Source organism: Oncorhynchus clarkii, chromosome 1, assembly GCF_045791955.1.
Source record: "Oncorhynchus clarkii lewisi isolate Uvic-CL-2024 chromosome 1, UVic_Ocla_1.0, whole genome shotgun sequence".
Classification (NCBI taxonomy): domain Eukaryota; kingdom Metazoa; phylum Chordata; class Actinopteri; order Salmoniformes; family Salmonidae; genus Oncorhynchus; species Oncorhynchus clarkii.
The window spans coordinates 40,647,542-40,675,251 of NC_092147.1; the positions used below are offsets into that span (position 1 = coordinate 40,647,542).

General features: G+C 44.2%; 1 protein-coding gene across 1 annotated transcript in view; it reads left to right on the forward strand.

Annotated features, from left to right (window-relative positions):
* The window catches only part of LOC139416251 (neural-cadherin-like), a 118,791-nt gene that overhangs the window by 77,658 nt on the left and 13,423 nt on the right, over window positions 1-27,710 (forward strand). Inside the window, exons 22-30 of the mRNA XM_071164690.1 lie at window positions 1,272-1,549; window positions 11,242-11,456; window positions 12,037-12,164; window positions 12,293-12,420; window positions 12,754-12,877; window positions 13,563-13,743; window positions 15,775-15,944; window positions 24,346-24,610; window positions 25,670-25,859. Coding sequence (XP_071020791.1) covers window positions 1,272-1,549; window positions 11,242-11,456; window positions 12,037-12,164; window positions 12,293-12,420; window positions 12,754-12,877; window positions 13,563-13,743; window positions 15,775-15,944; window positions 24,346-24,610; window positions 25,670-25,859 — 1,679 coding nt within the window. The remainder of the gene's footprint in view (window positions 1-1,271; window positions 1,550-11,241; window positions 11,457-12,036; window positions 12,165-12,292; window positions 12,421-12,753; window positions 12,878-13,562; window positions 13,744-15,774; window positions 15,945-24,345; window positions 24,611-25,669; window positions 25,860-27,710) is intronic.

A 27,710-nucleotide genomic window follows, 5' to 3' on the forward strand; every position in this document is an offset into this window, starting at 1 on the left:
AGCATTCTCACTTTGGTGTTCCTTTTGTCCAGGTGGGAAAGGGCAGTGTGGACTGCAGCAGAGATTGTGTCTTCTGTGTTTCAGTTGGGATGGTGTACGAATTGGAGTGGGTCCAGGGTGTCTGGGATGATGGTGTTGATGTGAGCCATGACAAGCCTTTCAAATAATTCCATGGCTACAGACATGAGTGCTACGGGGCAATGGTCATTTAGACAGGTTAGCTTGGCGTTCTTGGGCACAAGGACTATGGTGGTCTACTTGAAACATGTAGGTATTACAGAATGGGTCAAGGAGAGGTTGAAAATGTCAGTGAAGACACAAGACAGCTGGTCAGTGTTCTGAGTACGTGTTCTGGTAATGCTTCTGGGCGTGCGGCCTTGTGAATGTTAACCTGTTTAAAGGTCTTGCAGGGGCTATAGAGAGCATGATCACACAGTTGTCCAGAACAGCTGGTGCTCTCACAAATGGTTCAGTGTTGCTAGCCTCGAAGTGAGCATAGAAGGCATTTAACTCGTCTTGTAGACTTGCGTCGCTGGGCAGCTCGCACCTGGGTTTCACGTTGTAATTTGTGATAGTTTGCAAGCCCTGCCACATCCGATGAGCATCAGAGCCGGTGTAGTAGGATTTGATTTTAGTCCTGTATTGACGCTTTGGCTGCTTGATGGTTCGTCGGAGGGCGTAGTGGGATTTCTTATAAGCGTCCAGATTAGTGTCCCACTCCTTGAAACTCATTGAAAGCGTCAGCTCAAGCCTTTAGCTCAGTGTGGATGTTGCTTCTGTTTGGGATATGTACGTACGGTCACTGTGGGGATGACGTTGTCAATGCACTTATACATTTTTTTATATATTTTTTATTTATTTAACCTTTATCAAAGCAGTCACCGGCTGATAATTAGAGTTATGTATAATTGGCCCAGCGTTGTCTGGGTTTGGCCGGAGTAGGCCATTATTGTAAATAAGAATTTGTTCTTATTTAACTGACTTGCCTAGGTAAATAAACTTCTCAATGCCATCGAATGAATCCCGGAACATACTCCAGTCTGTATCCTAGCATCCGCTTCTTCCCTCCCTCCATCCCTCACTCATTTCATCTCCTTCCCTCTTTTCTCTGTCTGTCTTTCTCAGACCTCAGTCATTTATTGAAAATAAATCGGCCATTTTGCGCCCTTGGTTATTTGAATGTAAATATGTCTATGTGCAAGGAGTATCAACTTGTCTCATCACACTCCTTCCTTCCTTCTCTCCCTCTCTCTTTCACTCTCTTTCCTTAGCTGCAGTCTCTGCTGCGGGTGAATGTGTCCCAGGTACAGGTGGATGAGTGTGTGTACACAGACTGCAGGGCGGGTGGGGGTTGCTCCACATACCTCAGCGTCAGTGACACGCCCACCCTGGTGGATGCTGGCAACATGGCCCTGGTGTCTGTGACAGTGACTTCCTCAGCCGTGTGTGGCTGCACCGCCAGGGACCGTGTCCACCAGGCCTGTTCCTCCTACGCCACAAACCCCTGCTTCAATGGAGGCACCTGCATGGACACCCTCAGCGGGTACAGGTGAGCAGAGAGCAACGACTACAGCAACACACCTCACCTGAGGACCATGTGAACTGGGTTGTGTTTATTAAGGCACATCATAGCTGAAAACAAGATATAGGGCTATTCTGACCATTTTCTTCCAATTTAACTCTACTGAACATGAGTTCTTTATTGTATTTAATTTATTACGCAAGATAAAATATACTTTCATAGGACACAACTAAGAGATGACTGAGACAAGGTGATAGAAATAGTCAAGAGGAAATCTACACACAGATGGTGATGTGGAGAAAATGAGATCCGAATCAGAAATGACACTAGAGCTACCTGGGAAAAAATGTATTTCAGACTAGAATGACAATAAATTAAGGGTTAAAAAAAATGTGCAGTTCAATGATGAATTATCTCCTAATTAAATTCTAGAGCCTTGAACGCTAAGCATATACAGCAGTCAGAAATCCATAAAACCCAGTACAATTGCCCCATGTGGGCGCATCACAGAGGAAACAGGATGGAGCTAATTTGATGATAAGGATTAATGGTAGGATTTAAGAAATGTAGGCCAGTGAGATTACAACAATAACTACCCACCCCTCTCTTGTAAGTGCTGACAACTTTTCACAATCCCACTTAATACCATTTACATGAACATGTAAAGTGAAGTTTGCCAGACAGACGTGCATACCGAATAACACGTCGGCCTTAAAACCTTAGAACACGAGGGTTACACTCATGGCCTGTGTCCCAAATGGCATCCTTTTCCTTATATAGTGCACTACTTCTGACCAGAGCACTATGGGCCCTAGGGTGCCATTTGGTGCACAGCCATGCGTTCTCTGTTTTTTATCTGCCACATCAGCTGCAGTCTGCAGTCTTGTGAGAGAAAGTCCTAGCCCTTGTCAGAATATTGATGCTGCTATATAACCCAAGGTGTATTCAGTATGTGCGTAAAAAAATCCAATTTCGGCACCATCCCATGTAGAGAGAGCTTAATAGCCAGTCTGAGACATTGCCTTATCAGATAGTGTCAGTCAAAAGGGAGAAACAGAGGAAGAAACATGCTCTGGAGTCTGGATTGGATTGGCATTGCTCTCTGGAGTCACATGGAAAATGCCTGGGAAGGTATGTGCTTGTGTGTGTGTGCGTGTCTGTAGTGTGTTCTTTTGTCCATGTGTGTGTGTATGCTTAAGCACAAACGTGCATGCACTCTTTCTTCCGTATCTGTCTGTGTGTACACACAGTCTTTCCTAGAACCATCCCCCTGTCTCTCTCCAAATGGATCAGTATTCCTGACATGTGTTGGCCCTCTGCAGAATAAACAGAGTTGGAGACGGAGAGAAAAGAGAAAACAGACCCTAACAGTGCACAGCAGAGCCATATGCTCAGAGACGCCGCATGGAAATAGATGGCTGTGACATTCTCTACCAAGCCCAGTTCGCCTCATATCACTTTTCACCAGGGATGTGAGAATATTCTGCTTCTCCCCTGTTTGGATCGAAAGTGTTGTTTTTCTCACTGCATGTATTGAATATCAAGTCATTTCTTTGATTAAGATTTATGGCTCGTAGACATGCAGATGCACTAGTGGATGCATGCCATGAAGAAGTGGAAACATTCCATGAAGAAGTGGAGACATTCCATGAAGAAGTGGAGACATGTCGTGAAGAAGTGGAGACATGTCGTGAAGAAGTGGAGACATGTCATGAAGAAGTGGAGACATGTCATGAAGAAGTGGAGACATGTCATGAAGAAGTGGAGACATGTCATGAAGAAGTGGAGACATGTCTTGAAGACATGTCATGAAGAAGTGGAGACATGTCATGAAGACATGTCATGAAGAATCTGAGACATGTCATGAAGAATCTGAGACATAACATGAAGAAGTGGAGACATGTCATGAAGAAGTGGAGACATGTCATGAAGAAGTGGAGACATGTCATGAAGAAGTGGAGACATGTCATGAAGAAGTGGAGACATTCCATGAAGAAGTGGAGACATGTCATGAAGAAGTGGAGACATTCCATGAAGAAGTGGAGACATGTCATGAAGAAGTGGAGACATGTCATGAAGAAGTGGAGACATGTCTTGAAGACATGTCATGAAGAAGTGGAGACATGTCATGAAGACATGTCATGAAGAATCTGAGACATGTCATGAAGAATCTGAGACATGTCATGAAGAAGTGGAGACATGTCATGAAGAAGTGGAGACATGTCATGAAGAAGTGGAGACATGTCATGAAGAGGTGGAGACATGTCATGAAGAAGTGGAGACATGTCATGAAGAAGTGGAGACATGTCGTGAAGAAGTCGAGACATGTCTTGAAGACATGTCATGAAGAAGTGGAGACATGCCATGAAGAAGTGGAGACATGCCATGAAGAAGTGGAGACATGTCATGAAGAAGTGGAGGCATGTCAGGAAGAAGATGAGACATGTCATGAAGAAGTGGAGGCATTCCATGAAGAGGTGGAGACATTCTATGAAGAAGTGGAGACATTCCATGAAGAAGTGGAGGCATTCCATTAAGAAGTGGAGGCATTCCATGAAGAAATGGAGACATGTCATGAAGAATCTGAGACATGTCATGAAGAAGTGGAGACATGTCGTGAAGAAGTGGAGACATGTCATGAAGAACTGGAGACATTTCTTGAAGAAGTGGAGACATGTCATGAAGAAGTGGAGACATGTCATGAAGAAGTGGAGACATTCCATGAAGAAGTGGAGACATGTCATGAAGAAGTGGAGACATGTCATGAAGAAGTGGAGACATTCCATGAAGAAGTGGAGACATTCCATGAAGAAGTGGAGACATGTCATGAAGAAGTGGAGGCATTCCATGAAGAAGTGGAGACATGTCGTGAAGACGTGGAGGCATTCCATGAAGAAGTGGAGGCATGTCAGGAAGAAGATGAGACATGTCATGAAGAAGTGGAGACATTCCATGAAGAAGTGGAGACATGTCATGAAGAAGTGGAGACATTCCATGAAGAAGTGGAGACATGTCATGAAGAAGTGGAGACATGTCATGAAGAAGTGGAGACATGTCTTGAAGACATGTCATGAAGAAGTGGAGACATGTCATGAAGACATGTCATGAAGAATCTGAGACATGTCATGAAGAATCTGAGACATGTCATGAAGAAGTGGAGACATGTCATGAAGAAGTGGAGACATGTCATGAAGAAGTGGAGACATGTCATGAAGAGGTGGAGACATGTCATGAAGAAGTGGAGACATGTCATGAAGAAGTGGAGACATGTCGTGAAGAAGTCGAGACATGTCTTGAAGACATGTCATGAAGAAGTGGAGACATGCCATGAAGAAGTGGAGACATGCCATGAAGAAGTGGAGACATGTCATGAAGAAGTGGAGGCATGTCAGGAAGAAGATGAGACATGTCATGAAGAAGTGGAGGCATTCCATGAAGAGGTGGAGACATTCTATGAAGAAGTGGAGACATTCCATGAAGAAGTGGAGGCATTCCATTAAGAAGTGGAGGCATTCCATGAAGAAATGGAGACATGTCATGAAGAATCTGAGACATGTCATGAAGAAGTGGAGACATGTCGTGAAGAAGTGGAGACATGTCATGAAGAACTGGAGACATTTCTTGAAGAAGTGGAGACATGTCATGAAGAAGTGGAGACATGTCATGAAGAAGTGGAGACATTCCATGAAGAAGTGGAGACATGTCATGAAGAAGTGGAGACATGTCATGAAGAAGTGGAGACATTCCATGAAGAAGTGGAGACATTCCATGAAGAAGTGGAGACATGTCATGAAGAAGTGGAGGCATTCCATGAAGAAGTGGAGACATTCCATGAAGAAGTGGAGACATGTCGTGAAGACGTGGAGGCATTCCATGAAGAAGTGGAGGCATGTCAGGAAGAAGATGAGACATGTCATGAAGAAGTGGAGGCATTCCATGAAGAGGTGGAGACATTCTATGAAGAAGTGGAGACATTCCATGAAGAAGTGGAGGCATTCCATTAAGAAGTGGAGGCATTCCATGAAGAAATGGAGACATTCCATGAAGAAGTGGAGGCATTCCATGAAGAAGTGGAGACATTCCATGAAGAAGTGGAGACATTCCATGAAGAAGTGGAGACATTCCATGAAGAAGTGGAGACGTTCCATGAAGAAGTGGAGGCATTCCATGAAGAAGTGGAGGCATTCCATGAAGAAGTGGAGACATGTCATGAAGAAGTGGAGACATGTCATGAAGAATCTGAGACATGTCATGAAGAAGTGGAGACATGTCGTGAAGAAGTGGAGACATGTCATGAAGAACTGGAGGCATTTCTTGAAGAAGTGGAGACATGTCATGAAGAAGTGGAGACATGTCATGAAGAAGTGGAGACATTCCATGAAGAAGTGGAGACATGTCATGAAGAAGTGGAGGCATTCCATGAAGAAGTGGAGACATTCCATGAAGAAGTGGAGACATGTCGTGAAGAAGTGGAGGCATTCCATGAAGAAGTGGAGGCATGTCAGGAAGAAGATGAGACATGTCATGAAGAAGTGGAGGCATTCCATGAAGAGGTGGAGACATTCTATGAAGAAGTGGAGACATTCCATGAAGAAGTGGAGGCATTCCATTAAGAAGTGGAGGCATTCCATGAAGAAATGGAGACATTCCATGAAGAAGTGGAGGCATTCCATGAAGAAGTGGAGACATTCCATGAAGAAGTGGAGACATTCCATGAAGAAGTGGAGACATTCCATGAAGAAGTGGAGACGTTCCATGAAGAAGTGGAGGCATTCCATGAAGAAGTGGAGGCATTCCATGAAGAAGTGGAGACATGTCATGAAGAAGTGGAGACATGTCATGAAGAATCTGAGACATGTCATGAAGAAGTGGAGACATGTCGTGAAGAAGTGGAGACATGTCATGAAGAACTGGAGACATTTCTTGAAGAAGTGGAGACATGTCATGAAGAAGTGGAGACATGTCATGAAGAAGTGGAGACATTCCATGAAGAAGTGGAGACATGTCATGAAGAAGTGGAGACATGTCATGAAGAAGTGGAGACATTCCATGAAGAAGTGGAGACATTCCATGAAGAAGTGGAGACATGTCATGAAGAAGTGGAGGCATTCCATGAAGAAGTGGAGACATTCCATGAAGATGTGGAGACATGTCGTGAAGAAGTGGAGGCATTCCATGAAGAAGTGGAGACATTCCATGAAGAAGTGGAGACATGTCATGAAGAAGTGGAGACATGTCATGAAGAAGTGGAGACATTCCATGAAGAAGTGGAGACATTCCATGAAGAAGTGGAGACATTCCATGAAGAAGTGGAGACATGTCATGAAGAAGTGGAGGCATTCCATGAAGAAGTGGAGACATTCCATGAAGAAGTGGAGACATGTTGTGAAGAAGTGGAGGCATTCCATGAAGAAGTGGAGACATGTCATGAAGAAGTGGAGACATTCCATGAAGAAGTGGAGACATGTCATGAAGAAGTGGAGACATGTCATGAAGAAGTGGAGACGTTCCATGAAGAAGTGGAGGCATTCTATGAAGAAGTGGAGACATTCCATGAAGAAGTGGAGACATGTCATGAAGAAGTGGAGACATGTCATGAAGAATCTGAGACATGTCATGAAGAAGTGGAGACATGTCGTGAAGAAGTGGAGACATGTCATGAAGAACTGGAGACATTTCTTGAAGAAGTGGAGACATGTCATGAAGAAGTGGAGACATGTCATGAAGAAGTGGAGACATTCCATGAAGAAGTGGAGACATTCCATGAAGAAGTGGAGACATGTCGTGAAGACGTGGAGGCATTCCATGAAGAAGTGGAGGCATGTCAGGAAGAAGATGAGACATGTCATGAAGAAGTGGAGGCATTCCATGAAGAGGTGGAGACATTCTATGAAGAAGTGGAGACATTCCGTGAAGAAGTGAAGGCATTCCATTAAGAAGTGGAGGCATTCCATGAAGAAATGGAGACATTCCATGAAGAAGTGGAGGCATTCCATGAAGAAGTGGAGACATTCCATGAAGAAGTGGAGACATTCCATGAAGAAGTGGAGACATTCCATGAAGAAGTGGAGACGTTCCATGAAGAAGTGGAGGCATTCCATGAAGAAGTGGAGGCATTCCATGAAGAAGTGGAGACATGTCATGAAGAAGTGGAGACATGTCATGAAGAATCTGAGACATGTCATGAAGAAGTGGAGACATGTCGTGAAGAAGTGGAGACATGTCATGAAGAACTGGAGGCATTTCTTGAAGAAGTGGAGACATGTCATGAAGAAGTGGAGACATGTCATGAAGAAGTGGAGACATTCCATGAAGAAGTGGAGACATGTCATGAAGAAGTGGAGGCATTCCATGAAGAAGTGGAGACATTCCATGAAGAAGTGGAGACATGTCGTGAAGAAGTGGAGGCATTCCATGAAGAAGTGGAGGCATGTCAGGAAGAAGATGAGACATGTCATGAAGAAGTGGAGGCATTCCATGAAGAGGTGGAGACATTCTATGAAGAAGTGGAGACATTCCATGAAGAAGTGGAGGCATTCCATTAAGAAGTGGAGGCATTCCATGAAGAAATGGAGACATTCCATGAAGAAGTGGAGGCATTCCATGAAGAAGTGGAGACATTCCATGAAGAAGTGGAGACATTCCATGAAGAAGTGGAGACATTCCATGAAGAAGTGGAGACGTTCCATGAAGAAGTGGAGGCATTCCATGAAGAAGTGGAGGCATTCCATGAAGAAGTGGAGACATGTCATGAAGAAGTGGAGACATGTCATGAAGAATCTGAGACATGTCATGAAGAAGTGGAGACATGTCGTGAAGAAGTGGAGACATGTCATGAAGAACTGGAGACATTTCTTGAAGAAGTGGAGACATGTCATGAAGAAGTGGAGACATGTCATGAAGAAGTGGAGACATTCCATGAAGAAGTGGAGACATGTCATGAAGAAGTGGAGACATGTCATGAAGAAGTGGAGACATTCCATGAAGAAGTGGAGACATTCCATGAAGAAGTGGAGACATGTCATGAAGAAGTGGAGGCATTCCATGAAGAAGTGGAGACATTCCATGAAGATGTGGAGACATGTCGTGAAGAAGTGGAGGCATTCCATGAAGAAGTGGAGACATTCCATGAAGAAGTGGAGACATTCCATGAAGAAGTGGAGACATTCCATGAAGAAGTGGAGACATGTCATGAAGAAGTGGAGGCATTCCATGAAGAAGTGGGGACATTCCATGAAGAAGTGGAGACATGTTGTGAAGAAGTGGAGGCATTCCATGAAGAAGTGGAGACATGTCATGAAGAAGTGGAGACATTCCATGAAGAAGTGGAGACATGTCATGAAGAAGTGGAGACATGTCATGAAGAAGTGGAGACGTTCCATGAAGATGTGGAGGCATTCCATGAAGAAGTGGAGACATTCCATGAAGAAGTGGAGACATGTCATGAAGAAGTGGAGACATGTCATGAAGAATCTGAGACATGTCATGAAGAAGTGGAGACATGTCGTGAAGAAGTGGAGACATGTCATGAAGAACTGGAGACATTTCTTGAAGAAGTGGAGACATGTCATGAAGAAGTGGAGACATGTCATGAAGAAGTGGAGACATTCCATGAAGAAGTGGAGACATGTCATGAAGAAGTGGAGACATGTCATGAAGAAGTGGAGACATTCCATGAAGAAGTGGAGACATTCCATGAAGAAGTGGAGACATGTCATGAAGAAGTGGAGGCATTCCATGAAGAAGTGGAGACATTCCATGAAGAAGTGGAGACATGTCGTGAAGAAGTGGAGGCATTCCATGAAGAAGTGGAGACATTCCATGAAGAAGTGGAGACATGTCATGAAGAAGTGGAGACATGTCATGAAGAATTGGAGACATGTCATGAAGAAGTGGAGACATTCCATGAAGAAGTGGAGACATTCCATGAAGAAGTGGAGACATTCCATGAAGAAGTGGAGACATGTCATGAAGAAGTGGAGGCATTCCATGAAGAAGTGGAGACATTCCATGAAGAAGTGGAGACATGTCGTGAAGAAGTGGAGGCATTCCATGAAGAAGTGGAGACATTCCATGAAGAAGTGGAGACATTCCATGAAGAAGTGGAGACATGTCGTGAAGAAGTGGAGACATTCCATGAAGAAGTGGAGACATTCCATGAAGAAGTGGAGACATTCCATGAAGAAGTGGAGACATGCCATGAAGAAGTGGAGACATGCCATGAAGAAGTGGAGACATGTCATGAAGAAGTGGAGACATGCCATGAAGAAGTGGAGACATTCCATGAAGAAGTGGAGACATTCCATGAAGAAGTGGAGACATGCCATGAAGAAGTGGAGACATGCCATGAAGAAGTGGAGACATGTCATGAAGAAGTGGAGACATGTCATGAAGAAGTGGAGGCATTTCATGAAGAAGTGGAGGCATTCCATGAAGAAGTGGAGAAATGTCGTGAAGAAGTGGAGGCATTCCATGAAGAAGTGGAGACATGTCGTGAAGAAGTGGAGGCATTCCATGAAGAAGTGGAGACATGTCATGAAGAAGTGGAGGCATGCCATGAAAAAGTGGAGACATAACATGAAGAAGTGGAGACATGTCATGAAGAACTGGAGACATGTCTTGAAGAAGTGGAGACATAACATGAAGAAGTAGAGACATGTCGTGAAGAAGTGTAGGCATTCCATGAAGAAGTGGAGGCATGCCATGAAGACGATCAATTCATTCTGCTTAATTTTGTTCTTCATTCAGTTAGCAATGGTCCATAGAAGCACTTTAAGCTGTAATCAAGGCAAAGGAAGGGAAATGAGAGGTAATCACAAAGAAATCAGTCAGAGTGCTTCTGCCTACATAACACACATGCGCACACACACACACACACACACACACACACACACACACACACACACACACACACACACACACACACAAGACACTCTTGCACACACATACACTGTACTTAAAGGGGTGCAAACTATTGTCATTATAGTGGTACCCTGCAAGGTGCCAAATAATAACTGAAAGCCACGCCCACACTAGCCACCCCTCCAATGACTGGGAACAAAAATGTACCATTATACTAGATGTCCCCTAAAAGGTACCGAACAGTATCATGTGAGCTCTAATGTGTACCTCTGAAGGTACATTATGTATATTTAGATCTTTGTGTACCCCAGGGAAAAATACTGTTCCCTAACCGTACCCTTTTTTCTGAGAGAGTCCGTACACTACACCATGCCATGGAATCTGCACAGCAGAGTAATGGGACTGAAACAAGGAGAGATTTAGAATCAGTGATACTGTAGGGGGCCTAGAAAAGTAGGAATCGTGTTCTTAATCATGCTCGAACAAAGGGATCTGATGTGCTGCTGAGCAGTTGTAAGTTAGAGGAGTTCTACAGCCCCTAAACCTATGTTTCGGCTCACAGGCTAAACAATGTTATAAGGATAATAAAATGAATAGAACGATTGAGGGACTTGTGTTTCTAAGTAATGCTTTCAATGCAGTATTTAATATGTACTTGATGTGTGTCATGCCTAATGCACAAGTAGCTACTGTATGTAGATGAAAGCCCTGCCTGTCATTTATAAAGATACGTTGCACAGCACTTTACACACACACACACACAGATATGACAATATAGCCAGCCCCGTCATAATGTTTCAACATGGAAAAATCACTGTTAATGTTCTTTGGGGTGCTTTCTTTCAATGCCACCACAGATGCCAGTGCCCACCGCAGTACGAGGGTCCTGAGTGCCAGCAGACAAGGCGAAGTTTCCTTGGCAACGGCTATGCCTGGTTTCCTCCCATAAGGCCGTGCTTTGATAGCCATCTCTCCCTGGAGTTCATCACAGGGGCTGAGGATGGGCTGCTGCTCTACAGTGGGCCCCTGGCCACCCTGCTTCCCAGAGACCCAGAGGACTACATGGCCATAGGTAGGGTAATGTGTTACCCACTTAGGATTTGAACCCAGGTCATAGAGATCACGTATGCCCTCTGAGCTAAAGCCTAGGCATTAACTGGGAGCTAACTCAAGTCTTTAGGTCTCAGGCAAAGTTAATCAGCCCTCTAGCGTGGTTTACCAAACCAACTCTGTTACACAAAGGCAAGTATACTGCATCTACCTTCCAGTCCAACCGAGGTGCATGATTTGAATAACAAATGGTATGTGTGGGATATATCCTGCGTTATTCGGATTAATTAGGTTGCTTAGTCATACAGCCCAGACAGAGACAAAACACTCAAACAGTGTAACCTTGTTAATGGGTTCACTTCACTTGTTAATGAAAAGTAGATAATGGTCCGTACCTTTGGGATGAACTGTTCGTTACATATGTACAGTAAATATACAGTTTCATGTAAAGTATATATGTATGCATTGACTATTTGACACTGAACAACATCCCTCCAAGAGCATCAGAAGTGCATCCTACACCACAGTTGAACTTTGACCCTTTTAGTCTGTAGGTGGAATGTCATGGTGATGCTGGTACTGATGACCTTTCTTCTCCTCAGAGCTGATTGGTGGTACACCTAGCCTGAAAATCAACCATGGGTCTGGAACCCTGGTCCTGCAGTTGCCGGGAAATGTGGTTGTGTCCGACAGACGCTGGCACCGTCTAGATGTTAGGAGCAACAGTAAAGTAAGCAAACCATTAAATGGCTGTATTCGCATCCTGAAAACACATATTCTTCCATGTTCTTACCTGTGTGTGTATGTTTGTGTGTGTGCAGAGATTGTTACCTTCCTCTTCTTCTCTTGGGTTTTCAGGAAGTGCGTTTCACCCTGGATCGCTGCTCCAGTGCCATTGTCATGGAGACAGAGGGCGTGGACAGCTGGGCCATGACCGAGGACCGCTCTTCTTGTGAAGTCAGAGGAGTCACGCCCAATAGGGACAGGTACTGTCCTGCTCAGAATCCCACCCCTCTGACATCACACCAATCACACCTGCCAGCCAGTCAAGGCATTGCCGATGGCCAAAATAGTTCCTCTGAAAGGTATTAAAAGATCTACGAACGTCTATCCATCTACCATGCATACTCCAATTCTTGTAGCAGCCACTGTGTCATCCAGTGTTGGTTACAATTAAGATAAGGTACTATACAGATGAGTTGACATGAGTGAGTGGTGTGATTCTGGAAGGATGGTTGGACGAAACAAACAAATGGACAGACAGATGAATGGTTTGAATGGACAGGCATTGACAATGACGTGTCTCCTCTTTTCCACAGGTACCTGAATGGGAGTCAGGTGTTGCAGCTGGGTGGTGTCAACGAAAACATGTCCTATGAGTATCCCCAGCTGCAGCACAAGCACTTCACTGGATGTCTGCGCAACCTGGTTGTGGATAGTATGGTAAGACACAAAAGTCTAGCGCTCTCCCCCCTAACACCCCAACAACAAGTTTACCTCTAACTCAATCTCGGCTCTGGACATTGCATTTTATTTCTTACATTTTCTCACTCCTTGACCTGTCTAGTTGACTCACTAGGTTTCATGAAGACATGAGCTCAAGAGGAATGTAAATTTGAGCTCAAGGCTAAGCTGGGAGTATCTTCTAAATGCTGATGTCTTTCACTCATCATATTCCCCTTCAAATCAACTTGTATTAATCACATGCGCCGAATACAACAGGTGTAGACCTTGCAGTGAAATGCTTACTTACGAGACCCTAACCAACAACTCAGTTTTAATAAGTTTTAGTCTTAGTACCTTAATGTCAGACAGGTTATATGTACTGGCGGGATGTATTCTCCTTCGTTATTTTTCTCCTTTATGCCTATGACCTTCTCTCATCTTTACTTTATGCTTCAGAAAAGGTTGTATTGTGCATTATTGAGGTTATACTGAAAACCTCATGCCATCTCTCTCTCTCTCTCTCTCCCTTATTCATTTCTCTCTTGCCCTAATTTTTTAACTTTCTTTCTATTTCTTCCTCTCTCTTCTCTCTCCCCCCCACATCTCTCTCTCTCCCACTCACCCTCCTTCTCTCGCTCCCTCATTCCTTCACCCCCCTGCCTCTCTTCCCTCTCTGCTCCAGCTCTATGACCTTGGTTATCCCTCAGAGTCCTCCAGCAGTGCCCCAGGCTGCTCTCTGACTGATGGGAACTGTGTAAACTTGGGTGTACCAGCCTGTGGCGCCAGGGGGCGCTGTAACGGGCAGTGGGACTCCTTCCGCTGCCAGTGTGGGCCCGGTTACACAGGGATCCACTGTGAAGACGGTACGTTCTTAGAGAATATACAGTCGGGTTAGGACAAGTGTTGTCTGTGGGTATCAAAGGGTGTAGAGTGGACTGTATTACATAGTAGAATCCTAATATGGGAGGTCATTTTTTCCCCCAATAAGATCAAAATGCACTGGCTTTGAATTATAGGTTTTATAGGTTATAGGTTTTAACTTTTTTTTAATTGCTCTTGTGGAATGGAAATTTGTCTTAAGGCTTTAAATGCATGGCTCACACAATATAACTGTTTTTGGCTTCTGTCATACAGTGCCTTGCGAAAGTATTCGGCCCCCTTGAACTTTGCGACCTTTTGCCACATTTCAGGCTTCAAACACAAAGATATAAAACTGTATTTTTTTGTGAAGAATCAACAACAAGTGGGACACAATCATGAAGTGTAACGACATTTATTGGATATTTCAAACTTTTTTAACAAATCAAAAACTGAAAAATTGGCCGTGCAAAATTATTCAGCCCCTTTACTTTCTGTGCAGCAAACTCTCTCCAGAAGTTCAGTGAGGATCTCTGAATGATCCAATGTTGACCTAAATGACTAATGATGATAAATACAATCCACCTGTGTGTAATCAAGTCTCCGTATAAATGCACCTGCACTGTGATAGTCTCAGAGGTCCGTCAAAAGCGCAGAGAGCATCATGAAGAACAAGGAACACACCAGGCAGGTCCGAGATACTGTTGTGAAGAAGTTTAAAGCCGGATTTGGATACAAAAAGATTTCCCAAGCTTTAAACATCCCAAGGAGCACTGTGCAAGCGATAATATTGAAATGGAAGGAGTATCAGACCACTGCAAATCTACCAAGACCTGGCCGTCCCTCTAAACTTTCAGCTCATACAAGGAGAAGACTGATCACAGATGCAGCCAAGAGGCCCATGATCACTCTGGATGAACTGCAGAGATCTACAGCTGAGGTGGGAGACTCTGTCCATAGGACAACAATCAGTCGTATATTGCACAAATCTGGCCTTTATGGAAGAGTGGCAAGAAGAAAGACATTTCTTAAAGATATCCAAAAAAAGTGTAGTTTAAAGTTTGCCACAAGCCACCTGGGAGACACACCAAACATGTGGAAGAAGGTGCTCTGGTCAGATGAAACCAAAATTTTACTTTTTGGCAACAATGCAAAACGTTATGTTTGGCGTAAAAGCAACACAGCTCATCACCCTGAACACACCATGCCCACTGTCAAACATGGTGGTGGCAGCATCATGGTTTGGGCCTGCTTTTCTTCAGCAGGGACAGGGAAGATGGTTAAAATTGATGGGAAGATGGATGGAGCCAAATACAGGACCATTCTGGAAGAAAACCTGATGGAGTCTGCAAAAGACCTGAGACTGGGACGGAGATTTGTCTTCCAACAAGAAAATGATCCAAAACATAAAGCAAAATCTACAATGGAATGGTTCAAAAATAAACATATCCAGGTGTTAGAATGGCCAAGTCAAAGTCCAGACCTGAATCCAATCGAGAATCTGTGGAAAGAACTGAAAACTGCTGTTCACAAATGCTCTCCATCCAACCTCACTGAGCTCGAGCTGTTTTGCAAGGAGGAATGGGAAAAAATGTCAGTCTCTCGATGTGCAAAACTGATAGAGACATACCCCAAGCGACTTACAGCTGTAATCGCAGCAAAAGGTGGTGCCACAAAGTATTAACTTAAGGGGGCTGAATAATTTTGCACGCCCAATTTTTCAGTTTTTGATTTGTTAAAAAAGTTTGAAATATCCAATAAATGTCGTTCCACTTCATGATTGTGTCCCACTTGTTGTTGATTCTTCACAAAAAAATACAGTTTTATATCTTTATGTTTGAAGCCTGAAATGTGGCAAAAGGTCGCAAAGTTCAAGGGGGCCGAATACTTTCGCAAGGCACTGAATATGTGAATTGTCTTTAATTGGCTACTGAGTCCACACAGTAGACGGTACAGTATAAATAATACATCATGAATAATGTACTGTAGTTGAAGCCCTCATGGCAGCTCTATGTTTTTCTCTCTTCGACTTACAGAAGTCCCAGAGTTCTCCTTCGATGGGAGGAGGAGCCATGTCCAGTACCAGGTGGGCTGGTCTCTCCCGGCCCGTCACACCAGCGTGCAGCTCCAGGTGCGAACCCACGTCCCCAGCGGTGTCCTCCTCAGCCTCCTCTCCCAGGAGCAGAATGAATACTTGCGTCTGGAGGTGAGTCATCGACACTCTGCCTGCAGAGAGGCACTTTAATTGGCTCCTGCTGTAGCCTGCTCCTCAACGTTGTTATTACGTTGCCTGAATGACTGTCATGATGGCTCGACATTTTCGACAATGATGGAGTGAGTAATGGCGGGCTTGGAAGACATGAATTGGGTACTGAGTGGGCCTCTGAGTGACTGAGTTCTGTATGTGTGTTCGGAGGGTACTTGTATTGCCTTTGGGTTGTTTTGAGATGCGCCTATGGAACATCGCAGCACAGCATTCAGGATTATTTTATTGTGTGTCTAGTTTTAGGCACATCCTTCCGTATTAGGGTCTAGGGAAGTGGGTAGCTGTTATTAGTTGGATGTAAGAGCTTTCTTAAGTGGAAAGGTCCAATTCTGTCTTTTCTTCTTCAAGCTCTTATAGGGGACTTTTTCAGCGTATTGCTAGACTTGTGTACCCAATTTGAACTGGAAAATATGAAGTGGCATATACAATCAACCTAGCTTACCTATAGTGTTTTCTACTTCACAAGGCTCTTCTCTGTCTGGCTTAACCAGGAAAATAGAACACAATTTCTGAGTGTGAATACCATTTCTGAGTGTGAATACCATTTCTGTGGAAATATGATGTTAGGGTTAAAGGAGCCTTTGGCCTCTTTGAGTGACAGTGTGTCCACAGCACCAGGTAGAAGACTGCTCGGCTAGCATCTGTCACTCAAGAACACCTACCCACACAGGTCAGCTGTTTCCACTTTCATCCTACTGTAGCTTCCTCGTGACAAACCAGGTTGACAGAGCAAGTGTCAGAGAGAGCACCAGCATGCAGTCTCACTGCTATAGCCCCCTTCTGAGTGTCTGAGTCAGTGAAGTAGCAACCCCCCTCTAGCCTTTTCTCCCCACCAGCCCCATACATACCAGTACAAAGAAACTGAGGAAAGGATTGGGGCTCTGTATGATCTCAGCAGCAAATGTAAGTAGGTTATATAAGGTACCTCTGTGAACAATCTTTCAGAATTGAATCAGCGAGCTGTATAAAACGCTTGTTTTTTGTCCGAAAGCAAGCTACTCTGTCTGAAGCTGTCTCAGACCCCCCCAAGAGACACTTGAGTGTGGATCCAGACAACAAGTCTCTCAGAACCTCAGCCTCTCTTGTTTGCTCTGATGGGTAGGAAGGGATGGAGAGGGAGGGGGGAGCGCATGGTGAATGAATAACAAGACATTCACAAGGTTACTGGGGGCTGCTGCATAAAAGTGTGAGAGTTAGGCCTCGGAAACCTTTTTCACCTCTTGTTTTTTCTTTCACCTTTATTTCACCAGGTAGGCCAGTTCAGAACAAGTTCTCATTTGCAACTGCGACCTGGCCAAGATAAAGCAAAGCAGTGCGACAAAAACACAGAGTTACACATGGGATAAACGTACACAATAGACAAATCTATATATAGTGTGTGCAAGTGTCGTAAGATTAGGGAGGTAAGGCAATAAATAGGCCGTAGTGACGAAATAATTACAATTTAGCTTTAACACTGGAGTGATAGATGTGCAGATGATGATGTGCAAGTAGAAATACTGGGGTGCAAAAGAGCAAAAATAAATAACAGTATGGGGATGAAGTAGTTGGGTGGTGTCGTGTCTTTACTATCATTAAATGAAGACTTTTAGTTTTTATCAAAGATTCTCTGTAATTAGTATTACGCAATTAAACTGATTAATCATGTAACTGTAATTAACTAGGAAGTTGGGGCACCAAGGAAAATATTCAGATTACAAAGTTATAGTTTCCTAATATAACTTTTCAGATATTTTATATCTGATCAATTAGTCTTCGAATTAATGAATTATTTACTTAGTCTCATTCCAAACGTCGTAAATTGTTGGTTATCTGCACGAACCTAGTCTTCACTATGAGTCATCCATACATCAATTTTCTTAAATCATTTATTTACTAACTAAGTAATTCACAGAAATGCATAAACAAACAAACAATGTAAAAATGGCTACAAGAAATGATAGGGGAATGTGCCCTAGTGGGCTAAACCGGCATGGCGGCTTGTTGTACAAAAGGGAAGTGGGGCTCGACTGAGAAGACAACGCACAGTTGATAATTATAACAATTGAAATGCTAATCCTTTGCACATGAACGCTCACTCATTCGGGAACAACTGCAATCAATATATATATTTACGCTCAGTGTGTCGTTGGGATCTCTGCTGAAAAGTTAGTTTCTGTTGTAGAGTTTCCGTCCTCTCTCTCTCTCTCTGTCGTGGGTAGTTCAGAGTGACATTCATTCATGTTGTTGTAGAATGGATGTTTCGGCAGTTGTCGTTCTTCGCGTTCAATGATACCGAATTCCAAGCTGCAGACTAGTAATTAATATCAAAGACTTGTTCTTATTCTGTCGGTATCGATAGTCTAAGAGTTTAACCACGTGGTATGGTTAAAAGATTCAACAATGGTCTGCAACCTTTGTCCTCTCGTAATGGAGAAAAACATGGTCTGTTGAGAATTTCTCAAAGTTGGGGTTTTATTCAGGAGTTGCAGAAAAGGGCCTGTCCCAGGATGCCTGACCCTAACTGGGCTCATGGATGGTCCTCTGATTTAGTTAAACTCAAAAGGGAATTGGAGTTTCCTTCATTAAACAGTCCAAAATCACATTACACAATTTTACAAACAGTATCATCCTCACTCATTCATCTTATACAACAATTAGATGTAAACCTCACATCTGAGGCTATTATATAAACAGCGTTATGGTAATGTGGCCGCACCATCTCCCATGAGTTTTACCAAGTTGTAACAAACGGACCAGTTCGTAGCTGGATTCTTCACCGATCTTTTATACCTTCTCCGGAACATAAATGTTGTTCGGACCTCAAGTTCTGTGAGGTGGAAGAAATTCCTTTGTTCTCTATGAAACTTCACTCTGTCTCTATACTGTGGCCATGAGGAGACAATCTCTTCCAGGAATTTACAACCTCTCTGACCACAGTAGCCTAGTTGTAGGAGGCAGGGAGAGGGGGATGGGGCTTGCTGTACCCAAAGAGGACAACGTCATGACAGTGGGCTATTTACAGATAGGCTGTAAATAGCCCACTGTGTTCAGGCGCAGTGATCGGTAAGCTGCTCTGACAGCTTGAAGTTAGTGAGGGAGATATGTCTCCAGCTTCAGTGATTTTTGCAATTCGTTCCAGTCATTGGCAGCAGAGAACTAGAAGGAGAGGTGGTCAAAGGGAATTGGCTTTGACCAGTGAAATATACCTGCTGGAGCGTGTGCTACGGGTGGGTGTTGCTATGGTGACCAGTGAGCTGAGATAAGGCGAGGCTTTACCTAGCAAAGACTTATAGATGACCTGGAGCCAGTGGGTTTGGCGACGAATATGAAGCGAGGGCCAGCCAACGAGAGCATATACTACGCAGTGGTGCGTAGTATATGGGGCTTTGGTGACAAAATGGATGGCACTGTGATGGACTACATCCAATTTGCTGAGTAGAGTGTTGGAGGCTATTTTATAAATGACATCGCCGAAGTCAAGGTTTGGTAGGATAGTCAGTTTTACGAGGGTATGTTTGGCAGCCTGAGTGAAGGAGGCTTTGTTGCAAAATAGGAAGCCGATTCTAGATTTAATTTTGGATTGGAGATGATTAATGTGAGTCTGGAAGGAGAGTTTACAGTCTAACCAGACACCTAGGTATTTGGAGTTGTCCACATATTCTAAGTCAGAACCATCCAGAGTTGTGATGCTGGTCAGGCGGGCGGGTGTGGGCGATTGGTTAAAGAGCATGCATTTACTAGCATTTAAGAGCAGTTGGAGGCCACAGAAGGAGTGTTGTATGCCATTGAAGCTTGTCTGGAGTTTTGTTAATTCAGTGTCCAAAGAAGGGCCAGAAGTATACAGAATGGTGTCGTCTGCGTAGAGGTGGATCAGAGAATAACCAGCAGCAAGAGTGACATTGATGTATTCAGAGAAAAGAGTCGGCCCGAGAATTGAACCCTGTGGCACCCCCATAGAGAGTGCCAGAGGTCCGGACAACATTGACACACTGAACTCTGAGAAGTAGTTAGTGAACCAGGCGAGGCAGTCATTTGAGAAACCAAGATATAGGTCTGTAACAGTTTGGTATTGAGTGTCTCCCACATCGAAGATGGGATGACCATGGCAGCTTTCCAATCTTTAGGGATCTCAGACGATACGAAAGAGAGGTTGAACAGGCTAGTAATAGCGGTTGCAACAATTGCGTGGGGGGGGGGGGGGGGGGGGGGTTGCAGTGCTGTTGGCCGGGGTAGGGGTAGCCAGGTGGAAAGCATGGCCAGCCATAGAAAAATGCTTATTGAAATTCACGATTTATCGGTGGTAACAGTGTTTCTTAGCCTCAGTGCAGTGGGCAGCTGGGAGGAGGTGCTCTTACAGTATACTCCGTGGACTTTACAGTGTCCCATAACTTTTTGTGCTACAATTTGTGCTACAGTATGCAAATTTCTGTTTGAAAAGGCTAGGCTTTGCTTTCCTAACTGACTGTGTGGTTCATAATTGGTTCATAACTTCCCTGAAAAGTTGCATATCGCGGGGGCTATTCGATGCGAATGCAGTACGCCACAGGATGTTTTTGTGCTGGTCAAGTGCAGTCAGTTCACTCCAAACTTAAGGGCTATATCTGTTCTTAGTTCTACATTTTTTGAATTGGACATGCTTATTTAATTAAGATGGTGAGGAAAGCACTTTTAAAGACTAACCAGGCATCCTCTACTGACGGGATGAGGTCAATATCCTTCCAGGATACCCGGGCCAGGTCGATTAGAAAGGCCTGCTCGCTGAAGTGTTTTAGGGAGCGTTTGACAGGGATGAGGGGTGGTCATTTGACCACGGACCCATTATGGATGCAGGCAATGAGACAGTGATCACTGAGATCCTGGTTGTAGACAGCAGAGGTGTATTTAGAGGGCAGGTTGGTCAGGATGAAATCTATGAAGGTGCCCGTGTTTTCGGATTTAGGGTTGTATCTGGTTGTACCTTGTACCTAAGCATCTAGCTTAGATTGTAGGATGGCCGGGGTGATAAGCATATCCCAGTTTAGGTCACCTAACAGTACGAACTCTGAAGATAAATGGGGGGCAATCAATTCACATATGGTGTCCAGGGCACAGCTGGGGCTGAGGGGGGTCTATAAAAAGCGGCAACAGTGAGAGACTTATTTCTGGAAAGGTGAATTTTTAAAAGTAGAAGCTCAAACTGTTTGGGCACAGACCTGGATAGCATGACAGAACTCTGCAGACTATTTCTGCAGTAGATTGCAACTCCGCCCCTTGGCAGTTCTATCTTGGCATAAAATGTTCTAGGTGGGGATGGAAATTTCAGAATCTTTGGTGGCCTTCCTAAGCCAGGGTTCAGACACGGCTAGGACATCAGGGTTGGCAGAGTGTGCTAAAGCAATGAATGAAACAAACTTAGGGAGGAGGCTTCTGATATTAACATGCATAACACCGAGCCTTTTACGGTTATAGAAGTCAACAAATGATAGTGCCTGGGGAATAGGTGTGGTACTGAGGGCTACAGGGCCTGGGTTAACCTCTACATCACCAGAGGAACAAAGGAGGAGTAGGATAAGGGTACGGCTAAAGGCTATAAGAATTGGTTGTCTAGTGCGTTGGGAACAGAGAGTAAAAGGAGCAGATTTCTGGGCGTGGTAGAATAGATTCAGGGCATAATGTACAGACAAGGGTATGGTAGGATGTGAGTACAGTGGAGGTGAACCTAGGTGTTGAGTGACGATGAGAGAGGTTTCGTCTCTGGAGGCACCAGTTAAGCCAGGTGTGGTCTCTGCATGTGTGTGGGGTGGGACAAAAGAGCTACCTAAGGTATTTTGAGCGGGACTGAAGGCTCTACAGTGAAATAAAACAATAAGAACTTGCCAAGACAGCAGTAGGCAAAGCATATTGACATTAGAGAGAGGCATAAAGCAATCACGTGTTGATATGGAGAGCTGAGACAACAACAGGTAAATGGGGATGAATGGGCAGAGCGGGTCAGTTAGGTACATACAGGACCTGAGTTCGAAGCTGGGGCCAACAGATAAACAAAATGAAATACCTTGTTATTGAAACAGTCCAGGGGGCATCAGCTGTGTAGCCTAGTGATCATAGCGTCCAATGAGCAGTAATAGGTGAGTCAAGGAGCCATTTTCAATGACAAAAACATGTTATCTTTATGTTCACATAATGAGACCCGTGAAAGTGTTTTCCAACCCATTATTCTGTTGAGTGTTAGCGAAAAGGTGGAAATCAATGCTTATATGAAGTGTTTTAAAATTAAAATTGAAAAAGGTTTACTTGTGAAAACAATGACAGTTTTTACTTTGTAGTGAAGTGTTTGTACTTCTAAGCGATGCTGAAAATGTATTGCTGGAGGTTTTATGGTCGGAGTTTGTATAAAGTTGGGATTAATTGGGCTCATTGTCATATGGTTGCCTAGGCTGTGTGGACTGCAAGCAATTAGATGCATTGTTGGGAGCCTATATATCTGCCGTCAATGGGGGGGGGGGGGGGGGGGGGGGGGGGGGGTGGAAGGGGCTTGATAGATGGTGGGTTAATCGGTCCGTAGTGTGGCAGGGGGAATAGAATATAGAATGTTGGCATTATGCTCTTATGACCATGCTGAGGGAGCAATAGTTCAAACAATATGGGCTGTCATGCTGCATACATTAAAACACAGTATTTAATTATCTCAGCCCCACGGTTTCCAATTAAGGGATGGACACACAAGTACAAGCTGCAGTTATAGCAGGCAGCAGCCCCTCCCAGCCCCATCTCCAGCCCAGAATGTTTGTTCAGCCTTAGCTGCTGTGGATAATTGTTGTCTGTGAAATTCTCCTTCTAGATTGTTATTGCTGGGGGCAGTATTGAGTAGGTGCCCAGAGTAAACTGTCTGCTACTCAGGCCCAGTATATGCATAGTATTAGTAGATTTGGATAGAAAACACTCTGAAGTTTGTAAAACTGTTTGAATGATGTCTGTGAATATTACAGAACTCATATGGCAGGCAAAAACCTGAGAAAAAATCCAACCAGGAAGTGGGATATCTGAGGTTTGTAGTTTTTCAACTCATTCCCTATCGAATACACAGTGTCTATGGGGTCAAATTGCACTTCCTAAGGCTTCCACTAAATGTCAACAGTCTTCAGAACCTTGTTTGATGCTTCTACTGTGAAGTGGGGGCGAATGAGAGGGGAATGAGTCAGAGGTCTGCCAGAGAGCCACAAGCTGGCCACGCCATTGCATTTCTGAAGACAAAGGAATTCTCCGGTTGGAACATTATTGAAGATTTATGTTAAAATCATCCTAAAGATTGATTCTATCGTTTGACATGTTTCTACGGACTGTAACGGAACTTTTTTACTTTTCGTCGGCACTTAGTGATTGCACGTCATGGATTTGGATTACTGGGCTAAACGCGCGAACAAAAAGGAGGTATTTGGACATAAATGATGGACATTATCAAACAAAACAAACATTTATTGTGGAACTGGGATTCCTGGGAGTGCATTCTGTTGAAGATCATCAAAGGTAAGTGAATATTTATAATGCTATTTCTGACTTCTGTTGACTACACAACATGGCGGATATCTGTTTGGGTTGTTTTGGCCTCTGAGCGCTGTACTCAGATTATAGCATGGTGTGCTTTTTCGGTAAAACTTTTTTGAAATCTGACACAGCAGTTGCATTAAGGAGAAGTGTATCTATAATTCCGTGCATAATAGTTGTATCTTTTATCAATGTTTATTATGAGTATTTCTGTAAATTGATGAGGCTCTCTGCAAAATCCCTGGATGTTTTGGAACTACTGAACGTGCCAATGTATACTGAGATTTTTTTATATAAATATGAACTTTATCGAACAAAACATACATGTATTGTGTAACATGAAGTCCTTTGAGTGTCATCTGATGAAGATCATCAAAGGTAAGTGATTCATGTATCTCTATTTATGCTTTTTGTGACTCCTCTCTTTGGCTGGGAAAATGGCTGTGTTTTTCTGTGACTTGGCTCTGACCTAATATAATCGTTTGGTTTGCTTTCATCGTAAAGCCTTTTTGAAATCGGACACTGTGGTGGGATTAACAAGAAGCGTATCTATAAAATGGTGTAAAATACTTGTATGTTTGAGGATTTTTAATTATGGGATTTCTGTTGTTTTGAATTTGGCGCCCTGCACTTTCACTGGCTGTTGTCATATCGATCCCATTAGCGGGATCTCAGCCCAAAGAGGTTTTAAGTAATGTCCGTGTCAGTTTTGTAAAGTTTAAATATTAAATACAATGGTCTTAATTGAATGTTTGACATTTTAATGATGCGATCTGTGATTTTTTACAGCGGTTTTGATTCATTTCAATTGATTGATATGCACTGTATATTTCAGGTGTTTCAGGGGCTACTGGCTGTCTTTTACAACCTGGGTGACAGACTCTACAACCTCACCCTGCCCTTCCAACGCCTTGACAACGGAGAATGGCATGAGGTGGAGCTGGATCGACATGGCAAAGAGTTCACCCTTCGATTGGATGGTGGCGGCGGGAGGCAAGAGGTCACAGCCGCTCCTGGGCAGAGTCAGGAGATAGTCATCGATCAAACAGTGGTGATGCTGGGAAACTCTTTCCCTTCAGGAAACAACCACAGCTTCCTAGGTATGGTGCTGGTACTGCCATCTGGTACTGCCCCCTGGTACTGACCACTAATATTATCCGCCTAACTTCCCACTAGTTGTTACTGCCAGAGGATCACGAGGGAAGATAAATGATTGGACGAAAGTGGTATAAAATAATGTATTACCTGTATGTGATTGGCAACACAAGACTGATGCACCATTGTGTTTCACACTTCTAAATCACTGAGGTGAATGATTCCTTAGCTACCACCGTCTTCCTATCTCAAATGGTTTTAGATCTAGACTCTGAGGAGGTCGGCTATGGATTTGGGAGGCAGATGAAGTGTGAAGGACTTGATTCAGGAGCAGGGATGAGTCTGTATATATGATTCAGGAGCAGGGAGGTGTCTGTATAACTGATTCAGAAGCAGGGAGGTGTCTGTATAAATGATTCAGGAGCAGGGATGTGTCAGTATAAATGATTCAGGAGCAGGGAGGTGTCTGTATAAATGATTCAGGGGCAGGGAGGTGTCAGTATAAATGATTCAGGAGCAGGGATGTGTCAGTATAAATGATTCAGGAGCAGGGATGTGTCAGTATAAATGATTCAGGAGCAGGGATGTGTCAGTATAAATGATTCAGGAGCAGGGAGGTGTCTGTATAAATGATTCAGGAGCAGGGAGGTGTCAGTATAAATGATTCAGGAGCAGGGATGTGTCAGTATAAATGATTCAGGAGCAGGGATGTGTCAGTATGAATGATTCAGGTGCAGGGATGTGTCTGTATAAATGATTCAGGAGCAGGGAGGTGTCTGTATAAATGATGTGTTACACATCCTTCCCAGAGGATGGCGAGACAACCAAACAAAGTAAATATCCTCTGAAACAAAGGGCTGCACTGACAGCTAAGCCCTGGGCTATGTGTGTGTGTGTGTGTGTGTGTGCGTGTGTGTGTGTGTGTGTGTGTGTGTGTGTGTGTGTTTCCATCGCTTCATGAAACTTACTTTAAAGGTTTTGCCTCAGGCCTAGTGTGTATGTCTCTGAATGTCACTATGTTGCTGTGTCTCATCTCTCTTTCCCTCTCTGTGTTTTTCCATCAGGGTGTCTGCGAGACCTGAGGCTGAACGGGAGGCCCATGCCCATGGCAAAGCAGCCCTCCGTGGGCTCCAAGGGCCTCCAGGTGGTCACATCCCAGGGGGTCTCCCCAGGTTGCCCCTCAGACGCCTGCAGGAAACACCAGTGCTATCCCCCCTTCATATGTGTGGACCTCTGGAGGAAACACGAGTGCAGGTACATAAATGATTGCAGGAAATCTTGTCAGGACAAACTCTGGGCCCTAGGCTATAAGCTATAATGGCGTTGTAATGGAGCTGAAGGGAATAGCGGCTGTTTTTTGGGCCCCTGACCAATTCTGCTATTTTGTGTCTTTTTTTGCTCTGATCTTATCTGTTTTGAAACATAATGTTTCCACCATTGTTTCCTATAACTGAAAAAAGCTTCTGGACATCAGCTGTCAATAACCTCGATTTGGACAAGGACTTCTACTTCAATGAGTTGGAGGAGAAAGACATATTGATTATCGTGAACCAGGCTGAAATCCCTGACACTCAAATAAGAAAGAGACGGTTGATTTGCAGGACAACTGACAAGACTGAAATCCGCTTGACCTAATTTCTACCAGCATATCACCTGTGCCACTAGAGGCAAAAAAAACTCTAGATCACCTTTACTCCACACACAGAGACGCATATAAAACTCTCCCTCACCATCCATTTGGCAAATCTGACCATAGCTCTATCCTCCTGATTCCTGCTTACAAGTAAAGACTTAAAACAGGAAATACCAGTGACGCGCTCAACATGGAAGTGGTCCGATGACCAGACTGGAATATGTTCCGGGATTCATAGGATTCATCCGATGGCATTGAAGAGTTTACCACATCAGTCACCGGCTTCATTAATAAGGACCAAGATCGAATCCTACTACACCGGCTCTGATGCTCGTCAAAAGTGGCAGGGCTTGCAAATTATCATGGATTATAACAGGAAACCCAACCGTGACTTGTCCAGTGACGCTGGCCTACCAGAAGAGCTAAATAGCTCCTATTCTTGCTTTGAGGCTAGCAACACTGAACCATGCATGAGAGCACCAGTTGTTCTGGACAACTGTTTGATCAAGCTCTCTGTAGCCGATGTGAATAAGACACAGGTTAACATAACATTCACAATGCCGCAGGGCCAGACAGATTACTGGGATGCCTACTCAGAGCAGGCGCTGACCAGCTCGCAAGTGTCTTCACTGACATTTTCAACCGCTCCCTGACCCAGTCTGTAATACCTACATGTTTCAAGCAGACCCCTATAGTCCCTGCACCTGTCTACATGACTATCGTCCCATAGCACTCACGTCTGTAGCCATGAAATGCTTTGAAATGCTGATCAGTGGTCATGGCTCATATCAACAGCATCATCCAAGATACCCTGGACACACTCCAATTTGCATACTGCCCCAAGAGATCCACAGGTGACGCAAAACTCTATTACATGCCACGGTGCCCTTCCCCATGTGGACAAAAGGAAGACCTACGTGAGAATGCTGTTAATTTACTAGAGCTCACCGTTCAAAACCATAGTCCCCTCCAAGCTCAACACTAAACTAAGGACCCTGGGATGAAACAGAGGACCCTCTCTCTGGATTGTTTCAGAACTTCCTGAGGGGCCACCCCAGGTGGTGAGGATAGGCAACAGCACATCCACCACGCTGACGCTCAACACGGGGGACCATCAGGGGTGCGTGCTTAGTCCCCTCCTGTACTCCCTTTTCACCCATGAATGCGTGGCCATGTACCACTCCAACACCATTATTAACTTTGCTGACGACCAAACGGTGGTAGGCCTGATGACCGATGACTATGAGACAGCCTACAAGGAAGAGGTCAGAGAACTGGAAGTGTGGTGCCAGGACAACAAACTCTCCCACAACGTCGACGAGACAAAGGAGCTGATCATGGATTACAGGAAATGGAGGGCTGAGCACAGCCCCATCCACATTGACGGGGCTGTAGTGGAGCAGGTCAAGCTTCAAGTTCCTCTGTGTCCACATCAGTAAGGAATTATCATGGTCCAAACACACCAACACAGT